At 54.1% G+C, this 17,235-nt stretch overlaps 1 protein-coding gene across 3 annotated transcripts in view; it reads right to left on the reverse strand.

Annotated features, from left to right (window-relative positions):
* Window positions 1-2,467: 2,467 nt before the first annotated feature.
* Window positions 2,468-17,235, reverse strand: part of PLXND1 (plexin D1) — a 52,247-nt gene continuing 37,479 nt past the window's right edge. For all 3 annotated transcript variants that reach the window (XM_036869270.1, XM_036869271.1, XM_036869269.1), the window contains exons 21-36: window positions 12,725-12,832; window positions 12,533-12,645; window positions 11,536-11,640; window positions 10,809-10,939; window positions 10,206-10,404; window positions 9,393-9,539; window positions 9,077-9,233; window positions 8,558-8,661; window positions 8,412-8,475; window positions 7,651-7,685; window positions 7,284-7,388; window positions 6,586-6,749; window positions 5,317-5,464; window positions 4,104-4,244; window positions 3,860-3,934; window positions 2,468-3,605 (exon numbers count right to left, since the gene is read on the reverse strand). In XM_036869270.1, coding sequence (XP_036725165.1) covers window positions 3,489-3,605; window positions 3,860-3,934; window positions 4,104-4,244; window positions 5,317-5,464; window positions 6,586-6,749; window positions 7,284-7,388; window positions 7,651-7,685; window positions 8,412-8,475; window positions 8,558-8,661; window positions 9,077-9,233; window positions 9,393-9,539; window positions 10,206-10,404; window positions 10,809-10,939; window positions 11,536-11,640; window positions 12,533-12,645; window positions 12,725-12,832 — 1,913 coding nt within the window. In that variant the 3' untranslated portion in view covers window positions 2,468-3,488. The remainder of the gene's footprint in view (window positions 3,606-3,859; window positions 3,935-4,103; window positions 4,245-5,316; window positions 5,465-6,585; window positions 6,750-7,283; window positions 7,389-7,650; window positions 7,686-8,411; window positions 8,476-8,557; window positions 8,662-9,076; window positions 9,234-9,392; window positions 9,540-10,205; window positions 10,405-10,808; window positions 10,940-11,535; window positions 11,641-12,532; window positions 12,646-12,724; window positions 12,833-17,235) is intronic.

Below are 17,235 nucleotides of genomic sequence, written 5' to 3' on the forward strand. Positions count from 1 at the left end.
CACCACGTGGAACAGGGACGGGCCTTCCCTGCCAAGCCCTGCCCCAATCAGACACATAAGCACCACAAATGTATTGGGGTGGTTTGTTACGCAGCAGTAGATACCATAACAAGGGCTGCAGGGTAGACTAGGGCAAGATCCTGAAGGGCCTTGTAAGCCAGGGTAGGAATTTTGGGTTTGGTTTTAATTGTGATGAACAGCCATTAGAGGCCAGGCCAGTGAGCAGCGGAGTGCCTGCAGGGGGACACAGGCAGCAGCAGGAGGCTAAGGAGGCGGCCCCTGCGATGGTGCAGCTGAGGGGTGGGCCGCCATGGAGGGAGGGGTTAGAAGTAGTGGATTCTGGGTAGATGTTTAAGCAGGGTGGATGGGATATGCTGAGGGAGTGGATGTAGAAAGGGGTCCACACAAGTGCTTGCATGGCGACCACCTCCTGGGGCGAGAACAGCTCGTTCAGGGGGCTGCCAAGAGATGGTCCAGATGAGGGGTGACTGCTGAGCCAGGGAGTGGGCAGAGACGGAAGGGGTGGATTTGAAGGGAGTCAGAGGTAAGCTGGATGGCACTTGGGAAGGGGCAGATGGGACACAAAGGGAAATTGAGGCAGCCCAGCGTGGAGCATCAGACTGTTCCCTTTCGGCCCCTGCTCCCTCAACCCTGCCCTCGCCTCCCCGAATCCCACGTGAGGCTCTGTCTCGCTGTGCCGATGGCTTCCTGGCTTCCCTGGGGCATCTGTCACGCGGCTGCCAGCAGAGCCCCGAGGGGCACAGTGAGCAGATGGCAGGGAGCTGGGCTGGCGCTTCCCCCTTAGGGGGTCTGGTTGGGGGAGGCACCCTGGGCAGGCTCGGGGTGGGGGGCGGGCGGGCATCTCACCCCCGCGAGCTGGCAGCAGGCCAGTAGCCCTGACCTGGCAGAGGCCGGACAGCACCCAGCACCCACGAGACTTGGGAGAGCCTCCTCCCCTGCTTGAGGACAGACATTACGCTGAAGTTCCCACCTCCTGTGACCCTCAGACGGAGCTAAGGGACACCTGTAGCTGCAAGGCAAGTCTTCAGGGCCCCAGACAAGGACTGGGGGTGGTTCACAGTGGTTGGCCACCTTCTGTGCTGAGAAATGACCCTAGAAACTAGAGATTTCCTCCATTTGCAAATGCGTTTTTAAGCTTCAAGAAGGAATTGCATGTTAATCAGGCATTAAAACAGGCTGTGGAATATTTAATGGCATAAAAAGATGTTGCATGGGGGAAAAGGCAGCTGCGAAATGGTGAGTACCTCCTGATCTCGATTATCACTCCTCAGTCCCCAACCCAGGCAGGCACACGATTTGGAGTTTGGAATGGCATTCTCTCAGATTTTAACCATGGGTGGGTTAGGGTAGCTTTTATTTTCTTCAGGCTTTTTGTACTTCCTGACAGTTCTGCAGAAAACATGTATTCATTCTAGACTCACACCCCCCAAAAAAATTCTTATCAAATTGTGTAAATAACTTAGACTAGAAAGTCTGCTGCTTAATAAAAAGGCATCAGTGATCAGAATAGAAAATTTGAAAAGATAAAGAATCTCTCTCCACCCAGAACGCACTGGAAGCCCAGGAAGAGGCTATTTTTAAAGCTAAAAATTGTTTACTTTTCTCATTTTTCTGTTCTCAATTCTAGAACTGGTATTTGTGGGATTTTGTTTAAATTGTATGAATTTTTCTGTCCTAGCTCTTACTCCTGATTAATGTGTGTGTGTGTGATTATTTTTCCTTCATAAAAAGAAAAAACTAACTTAAGCCGCTTCTGATTTGGAGGTGGTCCTTTAGTGACCTTTGCTGTGGGTCAGTGAACCTCAGCCCCAGCTCAGGCCCAGAACCAGCTGGGTGGGCTGGGGGGTCTCTGTGGTATTTGCTGATCCCAAGTCCTGTGCTGTGGTGAGAAATAGTGCAGGGTTATACCAGCCTGGGAGAAACTGCCTCTGTTTCCTCATCTGAATAATGAAGTTAATGGTATATATTTATGACAAATTCAGGGTGAGTGTGTAAACGGCAGTTTTCTTTCCAGGGTGGTCACCTTGGAGCTCCCCACACACTTTGGGGTTCACTGTGGAAACTCCAGCCTGGAGGAAGCATGGAACAGAGGAATGAGGGGCCCACACAAGCTGGTTTCTGGCTTCCCTGTGCCGTGACCTGGGAAATTCCTCGACTATGCTGAGAGTCAATTTCTACATCTGTAAAATGGGGATAATATACTGTTCCTCACGGCTTATTACATAGGTAAGTAAGTAGGTTAGGAGCAGGGCCCACCCAGGGGTAGATGGCACACAGCAGCTGTGACATCTTCCTGGCGGTCAGTAGATGCCCGCGTTTCCCCACTGAACCTTCTTGGAAGCGGAGTTGGTATCTGCACACCCCTCACGAGCGGAGCCGGGCAGGGTCCTAAACCAGGCTCCCCTCCCTCCTTTCTGCTACAAGTACAGCCATCTCAGGATAAAGGCTGGAGCCCACGGCAGGTTTTCCCATTAGGCTTTTATTATAAAGAAGGTTCCAGAGCATCCCAGCCTCCCCCTCCAGCCCAGCCCCAAGGTCTGCGACCTGTCCCAGCACTGGCCCCAGCCAGCCGCTTCTGACAGAGCAGAAAGGACGGTGTTCTCAGGGCGTGGGGGTCTCTGCCAGGTCTGCCTGTCCCCTGGAACAGTCATTTCCAGTGTTGTGCTGGGAGCCCCTTGGGACCCCTCCCCGGGTCCTCTGCACTAGTGGCAGCTATTCACAGTTGGCGCGTGATAAGTTTTTTAATATATAAAAGCTTTTTTTAAAAAAAAAAAAACAACAAAAAATGGTGCTCTCTTTAGAAACACTTCCAGCAAGATCAAGTAGCCCAGCTACAGCCTCGGTGCAACTCAGCCCCCTCCCCTCCCTCGAGACCAGGATCGCCCAGCACCTGTCCCTAGGCCCCTGCCCGCCCGGCTCCCGGGGCAGCACGGAGCCTCCCGCGGGCAGTGGATGCTGCCCACTTGGCCAGTGGCCGCTCGAGCAACAGAAATCTGACACTGCTGGATGGCGTGTGGCCAGGGTCCTCTGCAGGTGAGTAGAGACGGGGACAACATTTTGGTGGTTGAAGCGGAAACCAGCTGAGGGCTGGTTCAAGGGGCCTCCCCTCCACCGGGTAGGATGAGGTAGTGTTTCCAGCTGCGACCTCAGGGCCGGGCGGCCTCTTCGCCCATCGGTGGGTTCGTTAGCACTGGGCCGTGCAGGGCAGAGCGAGTGGGGCACCGTCCAGGCTGTGCTGGGTGGACGGTGGGAGCCTTACTGGGGGAACGGCTGCAGCATTTGAGCCCCCAGCCCAGAGCCGGGTCTGGGGGCAGGTGGGAGGGGACGGTGCCCAAGGGGCCAGGGCTGGGGGCTCCTCTGGCTGGCTCAGAGAGGCCCCTCGTGCTGCGTCGTTTCCCAGCCAGAGTCCGAGGCACTGGGGACAAAGCGAAGTCGAGGGAGGGCGCCCGTCCTGCCAGCCCCCAGGCTCAGGCCTCGCTGTAGCACTCGTAGATGTTGTCCTCCATCAGGGCCACCACCTGCTCAAACTTGTGCTGCAGCTGCGTCCTCCGGGCTGTGGGGTTTGCCTCCAGGGCGCTCATGATCTGAGGGGGAAGCGGAGGGAGCTGGGCCAAAGCCCGGGCCCAGGACCCCCAGGTCCCACCACACATCCTGGGGGAGAACACACCGCCTGGATTTCCACTGCTGGTGTCCACCCCCAAAGCAGAAACGTCCTGGGGATATGAATGCCTGAGAGGGACCCTCACCCTGGGTTTGTTTCCCTGAGCAGGTGGCGGTGAACAGGGCTGACATGGGGGCATCGTAGCTCCGAGGGGGCCTCGCACTGGGGGCTACTCACCTGTGGGCGATACCTCTTGGCGTATTTATAAATCTCTGCCATGGCCACGTTGGTGTTGAACTCATTCTGGTATTTCTATGAGGAAAGACAAGGCGGGAGTTGGAAGCAGGTTGACTCCATGGTCAAAACCAGGCCCAGCCCAGCCAAGACCCGCTGTTTAGACGCAGCCCCTCGCTGACGGTCAAGTCCTGCCCGCCCCGCCCCCCCACCCCGTCCGGCAAGGTCCCCACGGAGCGGGCCGCACCCGTGACTCCTCTGCCAGGTGTGCGTTCATTTCCTGCTCGCTGAGCGGAGTCATGTCATGGATCTGTTTGTAGTAGCGCTGCACGATTTTCCGGTACTCGGGAATCTCCTTGGCGTAGAGGAGCTTGTTGGTTGGTGAGTCCTGGGCAGAGAGGAGTGAGGGAGTAAGACACAGACTCGTCTTCTCCTGGACGAGCCCTTGTCTCTCCCACCACACAAACGAGCCCATCACTGAACGTCCCCGCCCTGTGGGCTTTGGACCAGGGCCCCCCACCCCTCTCCTCTCTGCCCTTGTACTTGGAACCCCTGCCCATTTTCTACAGAACTGTCAGGGTGATGACCTCAAGGGGGACCGACTTTTAGGGGGAAAAGTGCATGGGCTTGTGCCAGCTCTTTGACACGCAGGCTGTTTTGTTTGTATCCTTGCTTAGGGATATGGGTCTTGGTGGCTAAGATTTCTGGAAGCCTGATTGCTGTCTCAGTGGAATATTTCCCACCACATGTTTCCTACGCCTGAAAGCAAAACGTGCCAAGTATGCTCCCAGTTCTCTGTCATGGGCGTCCTGCCTTCCGATATAGTGTGTGAGAGGTGACGGCATTTTCTGCCTCTCGTGGCCTCTCTCTGAAAGTCATGGGCTAAACACAGGGCCAGGCACCCGCCCTCCTGCAGGGGCAGGTCTAACTCTACCGTCTCATTAACGCTTACAGCCTCCCTGCCCGGCCCAGGCCCTTCCCTCTGCCTGGAATGCCGCTCTCTCTCCTCCGCGCCCGCTAAAGCCAGCTGGGTCCTCTCCCTGCAGACAGATGCCTCAGGGGTCTCCCTCTTGCGTGTATGCAAAGGTCTTGGTCACTTGTGCTCCCCTCTGCCCACCCCTTCACTCAGTGCCCGCTGGATGGCTCTTGACTATCAGGGCTGCCGCCCGGAGCCCACTGGCCTCCGATGGTGTGCCAGACCACGCAGGCTTTCCACGTTCACTGGCTTCTCCTGGCCTGGCTCCACGGCCTCAGTGTGGGGAACTTGGGTGGGGCACACCTGAGGCAGCTGCAGCCAGCCTGCGGCCACGTCGTTTGACTGTGGGTGCCGGTTTCTGGGAGTCCCCCCTTCTGATGACCCCATTCATCCCACATCCCCCAGATCTGAGCTCTTTTGGTTCCCCTCCCAGAAAGATCTCCGTCCCCATCAGCACCAGGTGGCCTGCCCAGGAGCAGCTGACCTTGCCCAGCTGCAGGTCGGAGATGGAACAGGCGTCGATGAAGGCCTGTGCGATGACTGAGAGGCAGGCATCGATGTGGTCCGTCTTCTCGATGTCAAAGACAAACTGGGGGTTTTTCAGGATGTTCACCCAGAACCGGAGAGGAAGGCTGTGGGACAGAGAGTGACAGAGGCAGCGGCGTGAGCCCACCCCGAGCGTGGGCAGCGGAGGAAGTGGTTGCCGAGGGGGCTTGGGACAGGGAGGTAGGCAGGCTCAGAGGACAGGCTAGCTTTGCCCCTTGAGGCCGGCGGAGACTAGTCACAGGACGGAACCTCTGGAAACCTCGGTTTGCTCCTCCACAAATGGGGTTCAGGGCCATCCCTGGCCGGCTGGGGCAGCAGAGGGGCTGGGAGCCGGGTTTCCTGTGTGGAGAGGGCCACGGGCTGAGGCAGGAGCTGCAGGGCCTGACTTCACCCTCACTGCCCGCCCCACCCCCTGCAGAGTCGCCCGCTCTCACGCAGCAGCCTGGAGCCAGGGAGCCAGTCCTGGTTCTCATTAGAACCCCCGCCCTGCCCCCGCCGAGCAGCCCATGGCTCCTCCTCCAGCCCCTGCATGGCTGTGGGAAGTCCATCATTAGCTGGGTCACCAGGAAGACAGACTGAGGGAGGGAGAGGCCTGGATCCTTAGCCTCAGGAGGCCAGAGGGTTGGTAACACCCTCCTCCCCAGTGACTGGGCAGCCTGGGACATACGGACCCCCCCACCCCACCCCACCCAGGGCCCTGAGCAGCCCCTGCAACTACACAGAAACTTCTAGGTCTGTGGCATTTTTTTCTGAGGGTTAGGCTGAGGTTTTCAACAACTTCTTGTTGGGGTTTGTGACCATGAAAAGCTAAAACGTGCCTCAAAGGAGGGATGTGATCGGGGGCAGGAACATGTCCACAAGCCTCAGTGTGCTCATCTGTAAAACGGAGCTGATGGTGCCCACCGCAGAGGGGTGGAGGAGAGTGATGGTAAGGGCAAAACTTAGACAATGCTCACTTCTAGTTAATTCTTACAATTAAAGTGGGTTACTTTTACTGCCCTGGTTTTATAGCTAGGAGAAACTAAAGCACAGAGAGGTTAAGTCATTTACCCAAGGTCACACAGCTTGGAATGGCATAAGGGATTGAACCCACGCCGGTGGGCTGAGAGACCAGGCTCTGAACCCCTGCACCACTGCTGCCAATGATACAGTGAAGCCACACAGCCCTCCCCCCTGGCCTCCCACCCACACCACACTGGCCCACCACCTGTTGGTCTTCCAGATGTGTAGGGTGTCAGGGTCTGAGATCCCCCTCTTCTCTGCTTGCTCTTCCAGGAAGTCAAAGAAGTACTTGACAGCCAGTGGGGGCTTGTCTTCACGGATGCTCAGAATGGCCTTGAACAGGTCATCCAGAAACTTCTGCAGCGTGCCCTGCATGGAAGCAGGTGGCCGCCGTCAGCCCAGGACCACACGGAGCGGGGTAAGCAGGCACCTCTGGCGGTTCAGGGGAGCCCGTGGTGCTGGGACTGAGCAGTGCTGGGTGAATGGGGAAGCTACGTGGCATCAGGCTGGTCATCTAACCTCTCTGGGACTTGGTCTTCCTGTCTGTGAAACGGGTTAGTGAAACCTACCCCACAAGGGTGTTGGAAGGACTGAGACATAGAGCAGGGAATTGCTGGGCTGGAGTGTGAGCTCTTAGGCGCCCACTCTGCTGCCCCAGCTGTGTGGCCTTGGGGGCATCACTGGGCCTCTGCTGCCCTCCGTGTCACACGGGCTGATAAAGAAGTTGTCATCGGGCACCCTTCATGCTGGGAGCAAACCCCTCCTCAGCTGGGACCCAACACCCTCAGCCTCTCGCCCCAGAGCCTGGCTGGCCCCACAGGGGAAGCACTGTCCCTCTCATTCCAAGTGTGTGGTCACAGCTGACCCACTGGAGTGAGGACACAGAGATGAGGGTGGGCCCACCTTGGTGGACAGCAGGCGAGTCAGGTAGATCTCCGGTAGCACCTTCTTGCGGTGGCTCTGCCGGTGGGACTTCTTGGGCTCTGCCAGCTCATCCGTGGGCAGCACCTGGGAGGCCGGGGCAGTGGTCAGTGGTCAGTGCTGGCGCCAGGCACCATCCCCGGCCGCCCATGGGCGGTCCTACCCTGCCCCCGTGGGCACTGGGCTCTCTTTGTGGTGCACGTGAGCTAGCCTGGGTCCCGTTCCCGCTCCCCACCCCAGCCTTTCCCAGGGCCTGCAAGCACTGCCCCCAGAGGCCCAGGGTGGCAGGAAGCCCAGTCGACACCCAGTGAAGGGCGGGCACCCCCAGGGCCGGAGGCAGGGCACTCACCAAATGGAAATACTTCTCTGTGTCCAAGTCTTTCACTGCGAGAGGGAAAACACACACAATAAATAAACGAGAGAGGAGTGGGGAGAGAGAGAAATAGAAATGGAGACAAAAAGATGGAGAAAGAAACTGAGCTAAATGGACAGAGCCAAACAGACGTGTGGAGAGAACAAGGCAGAGAGAGAGAAATGCAAAGTAAGAGAGCTGAGAGAGAGAACCAGAGAAACGCACAGAGAATGAGGTAGAGAGAGAAAGACAGAGGCGTTGACAGAGACGGAAACATCCACAAGGTGACAGCCGGAGCAGGGAGACAGTCACAGATGGAGATGGGCACGGCCCCCGAGTAGGGCAGGGTGGTTGCCCTCAACCCCCAGCCCAGACCTCACTGGGAGAGACCCGAGAGCCTGCTCCTTGCCTCCGGAGGGGACCCCAAGACCCAGAGGAGCCTAGGACCCCAGGCCTGGGGCATCTGAAGGTATGGATGGGAGGTTTGAGGCGGGGACACAGGCCAAAGCCCACATGGCCTGGCGGCTGCCCAGACCTCTTGGAATCACATCCCACCCTCCTGGGGCCTCTCTCTGCTGCCTGCAGGAAACCAGCGCTGAGAGGCCTGGCCACAGGCCCTGCCAAGCAGCCGTGCGGCAGGGGGGCCCGGCCCCGCCCCCAGCAGGGAGCCTCAGCCCGGCCCAGCCCTGTCCCTTGAAGCCTCAGCTTCCCCACTGGGGCCACTCAGAAGGGGCCCTCCCCACGTCCACCAGCACTACCTCGGCCCAGGGTGTTGTCCTTCTTGTCTGTGAGGCTCATGGCCAGGGAGGCACCTTCAGGGATCTGATGGGGAGAGAGGCCGAGGTCAGAGGTCGGAGGTCAGGGAGGGTGGGAGTGGCGGAAGCTGGGTGGAGCCGGGGCCCACCTTGTAGTGGGCCAGCGTGTTGAGCTTCTTGCGGCCATCCTCGACCACCGAGGTGTCGTCCAGGTCCCGCAGGATGTAGCTCTGCGTGCCCGAGGCGAACCACTCTGCGGGCAGGGGGCAGGGCATCAGGGCTGGGAGCAGGGGCCGCGGGGAGGCAGGCACCCAGCGGGCCACACGGGGAGAGAACCGGCGGCACCCACACCTGTCTCTGAGCCTCTACCTCCCCATCTGGGAGGCGGGGAGGGGAGAGGGTGCCGGGTGCCGGGCGCAGAGCAGCTCTGGAAAGGCCTCATCCTCGGGGCTGTCACTGGGATATCAGAGCTGCTGGGGAGGCCTCTCCCGCCCACCTTGGCAGCAGCCCGCATCGACCTCCCACCGCAGGCCCTGTCTCCCCTCCCCGCCCCAAATGGAGCTCCTGGCAGCTGATGTCTTCACGTCCCCAGAGCCACAGTTAGCGCACATTTGATGAGGGGCGGCAGTGTGTGTGCCCAAGGCAGGAGCCGCCCCTGCCCTGCCCACCTAGGTCGACGTCCTCGGCACGCGGCCACTGGGAGTAGGGCACGTTCTTGCAGAAGGCTTCCAGGATCTTCTCCTTCACCTGCGTCAGCGTGTCTGTGTCCATGGCCCGCACGCTCAGCGAGTCCATACCGCAGCCCTGGAAGGACACGTTCAGATTCTGCAGGAGAGAGGGGGAGGGTCAGCGGGCGCCCACTGGGCCCTGGAGGGGAGACAGCCTGTGGGAAGTGGGGGGACGGTCAGCAGTGGTGCGGGACCCCTCCCTGCCAGCCCAGCCCGTGACGTCCTGCCCGGCTGCCCGCCTGCCCGCCCGGCTCACCCGGGGCTTGGCCTCGATGTTCTCCCGCAGCAGCCACTCCTCGTTGAGCGTGTAGCGGGCCTTGCCTGTGATGGCGTCGATGGAGCCCTTGTTGATCTGCTGCTTGATGGCGCACAGGAGCAGGAAGAACGGCTCCCCGACCGTCTCCTGCGGTAGGTGTGGGCCTGTCAGAGGCTGAGGCCAGACTGCCTGGCCCAGCCCCTGGCCTCCAGCCCACACTCCAGATTCCGGCCCCAACTTGGAACGCCTTCGCTACCCCCTTCTACCAATACCTCTGTGGCTGCCTGCTTAATACCCTCCTTTTGATCCTGGTGCTGCTGCCTCACTCCCACCCTCCACCCAGAGGTGTCTCTGTGGACTCCAAGCTCGAACATCGCCTAATGTGGGTGGCCACATTCATTTCATCATGCCAGCAACCCTTCCAGGTACGGGGTGTCATTCTCATTGCCGAGGCTCAGAGAGGGCAAGCAACCTGCTCAGGGTCACCCAGCAGGGAAGTGGCAGAGCTGGACTCAAAGGCACATCAGGGGGCATGTGAGGACTGAGAAAACAATCTTCTGAAACAATGCCACTGACACAGCCTCTGTTCCGTCCTGGGCTTGCTCTGAGCCCTTGCAGGAAGTCAGGCCTTCTCTGAGCCTCAGTTTCCCCATCTGTATGATGGATCCTATGGGGCTGTCCCTGCGCCCTCTGAGCCCCCCATTCCACATCTGCACAAAGAACACGATAATCCCTTCGGCAGAGTTGGCATGAGAATAAAATGAAATCAGGTCTAGGCGGCGGCACAGGTGGCCCGCACCCCGGCACCCTCACCCTCAGGCAGCTGTACATGCAGATGGACATCCAGTTGGTGAGCATCTTCTCGACCACGGACTCCGTGCGCCTCAGCATGAGCTTGGGGTTCTTGGCGGCCGAGGCGTCGATGAGGTCCACCAGAAGCTCCTTCATGATGCCCGTATAGTACTCGAGCTTGCCGTGGAGCGCAATGGTCAGCAGGGAGGCCAGGCTGCACCTGTGGGTGGGCGTGGGCAGGGGGCGTCAGCACCGCCCGCACCGCAAGGCCCTGGGCTCCGAGGACCACGCAGTGGGGGTTCTGCTGCTACCTTGTCGCTGGATGCAGACGGGTGTGACTAAAATCTCGCTGGAGAATGGGCTACCTTCCCTACCACGCACAGCAACCGCCATGCCCACGAGCCCTGTCCTGGGCAAGCAGACCAGGAAGGGGAAGAATGGGGAGGGGGTCTCAGGACCTCCCCAGCCCCAGGACCCAGGGTCTGACGCTGGGGAGATGCCAGCTGTCCCAAGGACATGGTGATTTGGAAACTGGCCCAGCCTTGGATCCAGCCAGGCAGACCCAGGACCGGCTGGGTGGCCTCCGACAGGCCCCCGCCCTCCCCCGGAGCCTCGCAGCCTGACCTGTCCCGCACCGCGAAGTCCTTCTGTTGCTCCAGCGCGTGGACGAAGACAATGAGGAAGTGCTTGTTGTTGAGCAGCGAGGAGAACAGGCTGATGCCCTCTTCCATGTTGGGCCGGCAGCTCTCGGGGATCTGCGGAAGCATTCAGTGAGGGGGTGTCCACAGAGGTCCAGTGTCTCTGCCTGGCCTAGGAGTCAGCACTTAAGATGCCCTGAATGGCTCCTCGAATGCTTCCTGGGAGGGGGAGCTCATTACCTTTAGTGGTAGACGCCGCCTACCTCCCTGTGACTGGGAACAGTGGCTCAGTTGAGTTGGAAAGTGCGGCTCGGGCAAGGGTGCCTGAAGGCAACCCAGTATCCCTGTGTGGGGGACCCTCTCACCTTCCATTCTCTAAGCAGCAGGGGGAGTGGGATGTCCAGGGGGACCCAATCCTCTCCCCTCTCTACCTGGCCTGGGAGTCAGCACATAGAACACCCTGAATGGCCACTTGAATACCTCCTGCGATGGAGGGCTCACTACCATCCAATGGCAGGTTCCTCCCAACTTCCCATGATTAGGATCAATGGGTCAGATGAGCTAGAAAGTGGGGCCCAGAGAGAGATGGGGTTGCCCTGAGGCAGGTGTGTGTGTGTGTGTGTGTGTGTGTGTGTGTGTACACATGTGTGTGTGTGTGTGTGTGTGTGTGTGTACACGTGTGTGTGTGTGTGTACGGGTGGAGGACTACTCACCTTCCACTCTCCCAGCAGTGGGTGGGTCTCCTGCACCAGGGAGCTGCCCGGGGAGTTGAGGGTCTGGGAGGGCAGGACGTAACGCTCTTCATAGAGGGAGGAGCACTGTGGAGGCAGACCCCCAGCACCTCAGCAGGGCCGCAGACCCCCAGCATCTCGGCAGGGCTGCACCTTCCCCTGACACATGCAGGGGCCGCGCGACAAATGCAAAAGCCCACTTTACAAAGGAAGAAGAGGCAGTGGGCCACGCCCAGGTGCCATAGGACTCCAGAGGAGAGGGGAGGGGAGTCCCCGGGGGCTTCCTGGAGGAAAAGGAACAGATGCAGCATGAGCCAAGGTGTGGCAAAGCTGGGGTGCACGAGGCTGAAGAGGAAGCAAACGCAGCTCAGTGCAGAATGAGGGACACTGAGGGAGAAATGCCTGCAGCGACCACAATATGGGCTCTCTGTGGCTGCTGCATGGAGAACAGTGTGGACAGGGCCAGAGGAGAGTGCTGGCCACTGGCATAAACGCTCTTGACAGGCCAGGGAAGGTGGGGACAAGGCAGCGGCCCCTGGAACAGCACAAGAGGCATGGAAGGGATGGGACAGAGTCCAGTGGACAGAAGGAGGAGATGCGGAGACCCAGAGAGGCCTCCCTGGGAAGGGGCCCAGAGAGGAGAGAGGCTGGCAGTGAACTGGTGCCTATACTCACCCCCTGAGAGGGGAGGCAGGCCCAGCACCCCAGGAGAAAAGTGGGCCTGGCAGCTAGCTCCTAGATGGACAGTTAAAACATCAGTGAGCCGAGAAGGAAAGGGGGGGAAACTGGGCCCTCTCCCTCGGCAGGCCAGGGCAGGGGCCCAGGCTGCCACAGGCGGGCGTGCAGGTTTCGTTCTGCTCAAGGGGCCCAGCCTGCACTTGTCAAGTTCTCCCATCGGCGCAGAAGTGCCCTCTAGATTCTCAGGGCCCAGGGAGGGGTCGAGGAGCTCCTGAAGTAGCCGGCAGGGGCCTGAACTGACCTTAGGGAAGAAGGTGCGGGTCACAAAGTGCTTGTACTCCAGGAAGGGGATGCCCTGGCTGCGGTTCAGCTCCTTGGTCAGATCCGTCATGTCCGTCTGCAGCTCAGCAAAGCCTGGTAAACAGGCAGTGGCTGTGAGTGGAACAGAGGAAGAAGCCGAGGCCCAAGGTCCCGCATGGTCGCCACCCGCTACCTTTACGGATCTCCTCTCGGATCTGGGACTCCATCTCCTCCATCTGCAGCAGTGTCTTCTGCCAGTAGCGCTCAGCGCGGCGGCTCTTGGTGCAGAAGACAAACAGGGCTGTGGGCAGCAGAGAGGCGGGTCAGGCCAATGAAAGCCCTTCGGAGAGCATTTGTCGGTACCTGCCCTGTGCAGGGCCTGGGCCTGAAGGGAGAGGTCCTGCCTGCGCCCCTCAGCTCCAGCTCCTTGGGGCGGGCGCCTCAGCTCACGGTCCTCTCCTCCCCAGCGGGTTGAAAACTACAGGGCCAAGGGCTTGGGAAACGGCCAGGAAAATAAGGCTCCATGTCCCATTCTTATAATAAGAAATGTGTGTTTGTTTAAAATAGTGATAAACACCTACCCTTCTGAAACTATTCCAAAAAACTGCAGAGGAAAGAACACTCTCAAACTCATTCTATGAGGCCACCATCACCCTGATACCAAAACCAGACAAAGATACTACAAAAAAAGAAAAGTACAGGCCAGTATCACTGATGAACATAGATGCAAAAATCCTCAACAAAATACTACAAACCGAATCTAACAACACATTAAAAGGATCATACACCATGCTCAAGTGGGATTTATCCCAATGATGCAAGGATTTTCCAATATCTGCAAAAAAAATCAGTGTGATACACCGCATCAACAAATTGAGGAATAAAAACCATATGATCATCTCAATAGACGCAGAAAAAGCTTCCGACAAAATTCAACACCCATTTATGATAAAAACTCTCCAGAAAGTGGGCATAGAGGGAACCCACCTCAACATAATAAAGGCCATATATGACAAACCCACAGCAAACATCATTCTCAATGGTGAAAAACTGAAAGCATTTCCTCTAAGATCAGGAACAAGACGAGGATGTCCACTCTTGCCACTATTATTCAACATAGTTTTGGAAGTCCTAGCCACAGCAATCAGAGAAGAAAGGGAAATAAAAGGAATCCAAATTGGAAAAGAAGTAAAACTGTCACTGTTTGCAAATGGCATGATACTATACATAGAAAATCCTAAAGATGCTACCAGAAAACTACTAGAGCTAATCAATGAATTTGGTAAAGTAGCAGGATACAAAATTAATACACAGAAATCTCTTTCATTCCTATACAATAACAATGAAAGATCAGAAAGAGAAATCAAGGAAACAAGCCCATTCACCATTGCATAGAAAAGAATAAAATACCTAGGAATAAACCTACATAAGGAGGTGAAAGACCTATACCCTGAAAACTATCAGATGCTGATGAAAGAAATTGAAGATAACACAAACAGATGGAAAATATACCATGTTCTGGGACTGGAAAAATCAATATTGTGAAAATAACTATACTACCCAAGGCAATCTACAGATTCAATGCAATCCCTATTAAATTACCAATGGCATTTTTCACAGAACTAGAACAAAAAATTTTACAATTTGTATGGAAACACAAAAGACCCCTGAATAGCCAAAACAATCCTGAGAAACAAAAATGGAGCTGGAGGAATCAGGCTCCCTGACTTCAGACTATACTACAAAGCTACAGTAATCAAAACAGTATGGTACAGGCACAAAAACAGAAATATAGATAAATGGAACAGGATAAAAAGCCCAGAGATAAACCCACGCACCTATGATCAATCTATGACAAAGGAGGCAAGACTATACAGTGGAGAAAAGACGGTCTCTTCAATAAGTGGTGCTGGGAAAACTGGAGAGCTACATGTAAAAGAATGAAACTAGAACATTCTGTAACACCATACACAAACTCAAAATGGATTAAAGATCTAAATGTAAGGCTGGAAATTATAAAACTCTTAAAGGAAAACATAGGCAGAACACTCTCTGACATAAATCACAGCATTATCTTTTGTGATCCACCTCCTAGAGTAATGAAAATAAAAAGAAAAACAAACGGGATCTAATTAAACTTAAAAGCTTTTGCACAGCAAAAACAAAAACAAAAACCCAAAAGACCATAAACAAAACGGAAACACAACCCACAGAATGGGAGAAAATATTTGCAAATGAAGTGACCGACAAGGGATTAATCTATAAAATATACAAACAGCTCATGTAGCTCAATATCAAAAAACAGACAGCCCAATCAAAAAATGGGCAGAAAATCTAAAGACATTTCTTTAAAGAAGACAAACAAATGGCCAAAAAGCCCAGGAAAAGATGCTCAACATTGCTAATTATTAGATAAGTGCAAATCAGAACTACAATGAGGTATCACCTCACACTGATCAGAATGGCCATCATCAAAAAGTCTACAAACAATAAATGCTGGAGAGCGTGTGGAGAAAAGGGAACCCTCTTGCACTGTTGGTGGGAATGTAAATTGATACAGCCACTATGGAGAACAGTATGGAAGTTCCTTAAAAAACTAAAAACAGAATTACCATATGACGCAGCAATCCCACTCCCAGGCATATATCCAGAGAAAACCATGATTCAAAAAGATACATGCACCCCAATGTTCATTGCAGCATTATTTACAATAGCCAAGACATGGGAGCAACCAAAATGTCCATCAACAGAGGAGTGGATAAAGAAAATGTGGTACATATATGCCATGGAATATTACTCAGCCATAAAAAATAATGAAATAATGCCATTTGCAACAACATGGATGGACCTAGAGATGATCATACTAAGTGAAGGACATCAGACAGAGAAAGATAAATATCATGATATCATTTATATGTGGAATCTAAAAAAAATGATACAAATGAACTTATTTACAAAACAAACAGACTCACAGGCTTTGAAAACAAACTTACAGTTACCAAAGGGGGAAGGTGGGAGGAGGGATAAATTAGGAGTTTGGGATTAACATACACACACTACTATATAAAATAGATAACCAACAAGGACCTATTGTATAGCACACGGTACTGCACTCAACACTCTAATAACCTATATGGGAAAAGAATCTGAAAAAGAATGGATATATGTTTATGTATAACTAAATCACTTTGCTGTACACTTGAAACTAACACAACAATGTAAATCAACTATAACATAAAATAAAACTTAATTTATAAAAATTACTTGAGTGAAAAAAAATAAAATAGTGGTAAACTGGATTTCTGTTCTCTTTCTGCTATTTAGCATTTTCAGTTCTTTCTACAACGACGAGGTATTACTTGTGAATTAAGAAACTTTTAAAAGATTACAAAGCAGTATTATATCATAACCCCTTTCTGGGATGTAACATATCTCTATATATCTCATATAATGAGATGCATAAAATATACATGGGGCTTCCCTGGTGGCACGGTGCTTAAGAATCCGCTTGCTAATGCAGGCGACATGGGTTCGTGCTCTGGTCGGGAAAGATCCCACATGCCGCGGATCCCACTAAGCCCGTGCGCCATAACTACTAAGCCTGAGCTCTAGAGCCCACAAGCCACAACTACTGACCCTGCACACCACAACTACTGAAGCCCGCGCGCCTACAGCCCGTGCTCCGAAACAAGAGAAGCCACCGAAATGAGAAGCCCACGCACCGCAACGAAGAGTAGCCCCCGCTCGCCGCAACTAAAGAAAGCCCATGCACAGCAACGAAGACCCAACGCAGCCAAAAAAATATATATATATAATATTTTTATATATTATATATTCTATCCCAGTTTTCCCTAAATTTTCTATATTGAATATATTACTTTTTTAAAAACAGTTTTATTGAGATATAATGCATATGCCATATAGTCTATCCATGTAAAGCATACAATTTAATGGCTTTTAGTATATTCACAGGGTTGTGTAACCATCACCACTACCTAATTTTAGCGCACTTTCCCTGCCCCTTGAAGACCCATAACCACAAGTAGTCAGTCCCCATCCACTCTCCTCCTGCCCCTGGCAACCACTAATTTGCTTTCTGTCTTTATCGATTTACCTATTCTGGACATTTCATATAAACGGAATCAAACTATGTGATCTTTTATGTCTGGCATCTTTCACTTATCATGACATCCTCAAGGGGCATCCATGCTGTACCACGTGTCAGAACTTCTAAAAAATTACAAAGCAGTACTTATAACCCCTCTCTGAGATGTAATATATCTATATATATATATATCATACAACGAGATGTATAAAATATATATACTCCTTTTTATGGCTTAATACTAACCCATGGTATGGATAAACCATATTTTCTTTATCCATTCATCGGCTGATGGACATCTGGGCTGTTGCCACTTTTGGTGATGAATAATGCTGCTATGAACATTCATGCACAGGTGCTTGTGTGGACATATGTTTTCATTTATCTTGGGCAGATACCCAGGACGGGGACTGCTGGGTCACACAGTAACTTTATTTAACATGTCGAGGAACTGCCGGAGAGTTTGCCATGGCAATGGCACCATTTAAATTCCCACCAGCAGTGTATGAGAGCTTCAATTTCCATGCTACATTGAATACGTTACTTTCATAACCATTATTTTAATAGTGGTATAGCCTACCTAAGAGGAAGGTTAATCT

This window comes from Balaenoptera musculus, chromosome 11, assembly GCF_009873245.2.
Source record: "Balaenoptera musculus isolate JJ_BM4_2016_0621 chromosome 11, mBalMus1.pri.v3, whole genome shotgun sequence".
Taxonomy (NCBI): domain Eukaryota; kingdom Metazoa; phylum Chordata; class Mammalia; order Artiodactyla; family Balaenopteridae; genus Balaenoptera; species Balaenoptera musculus.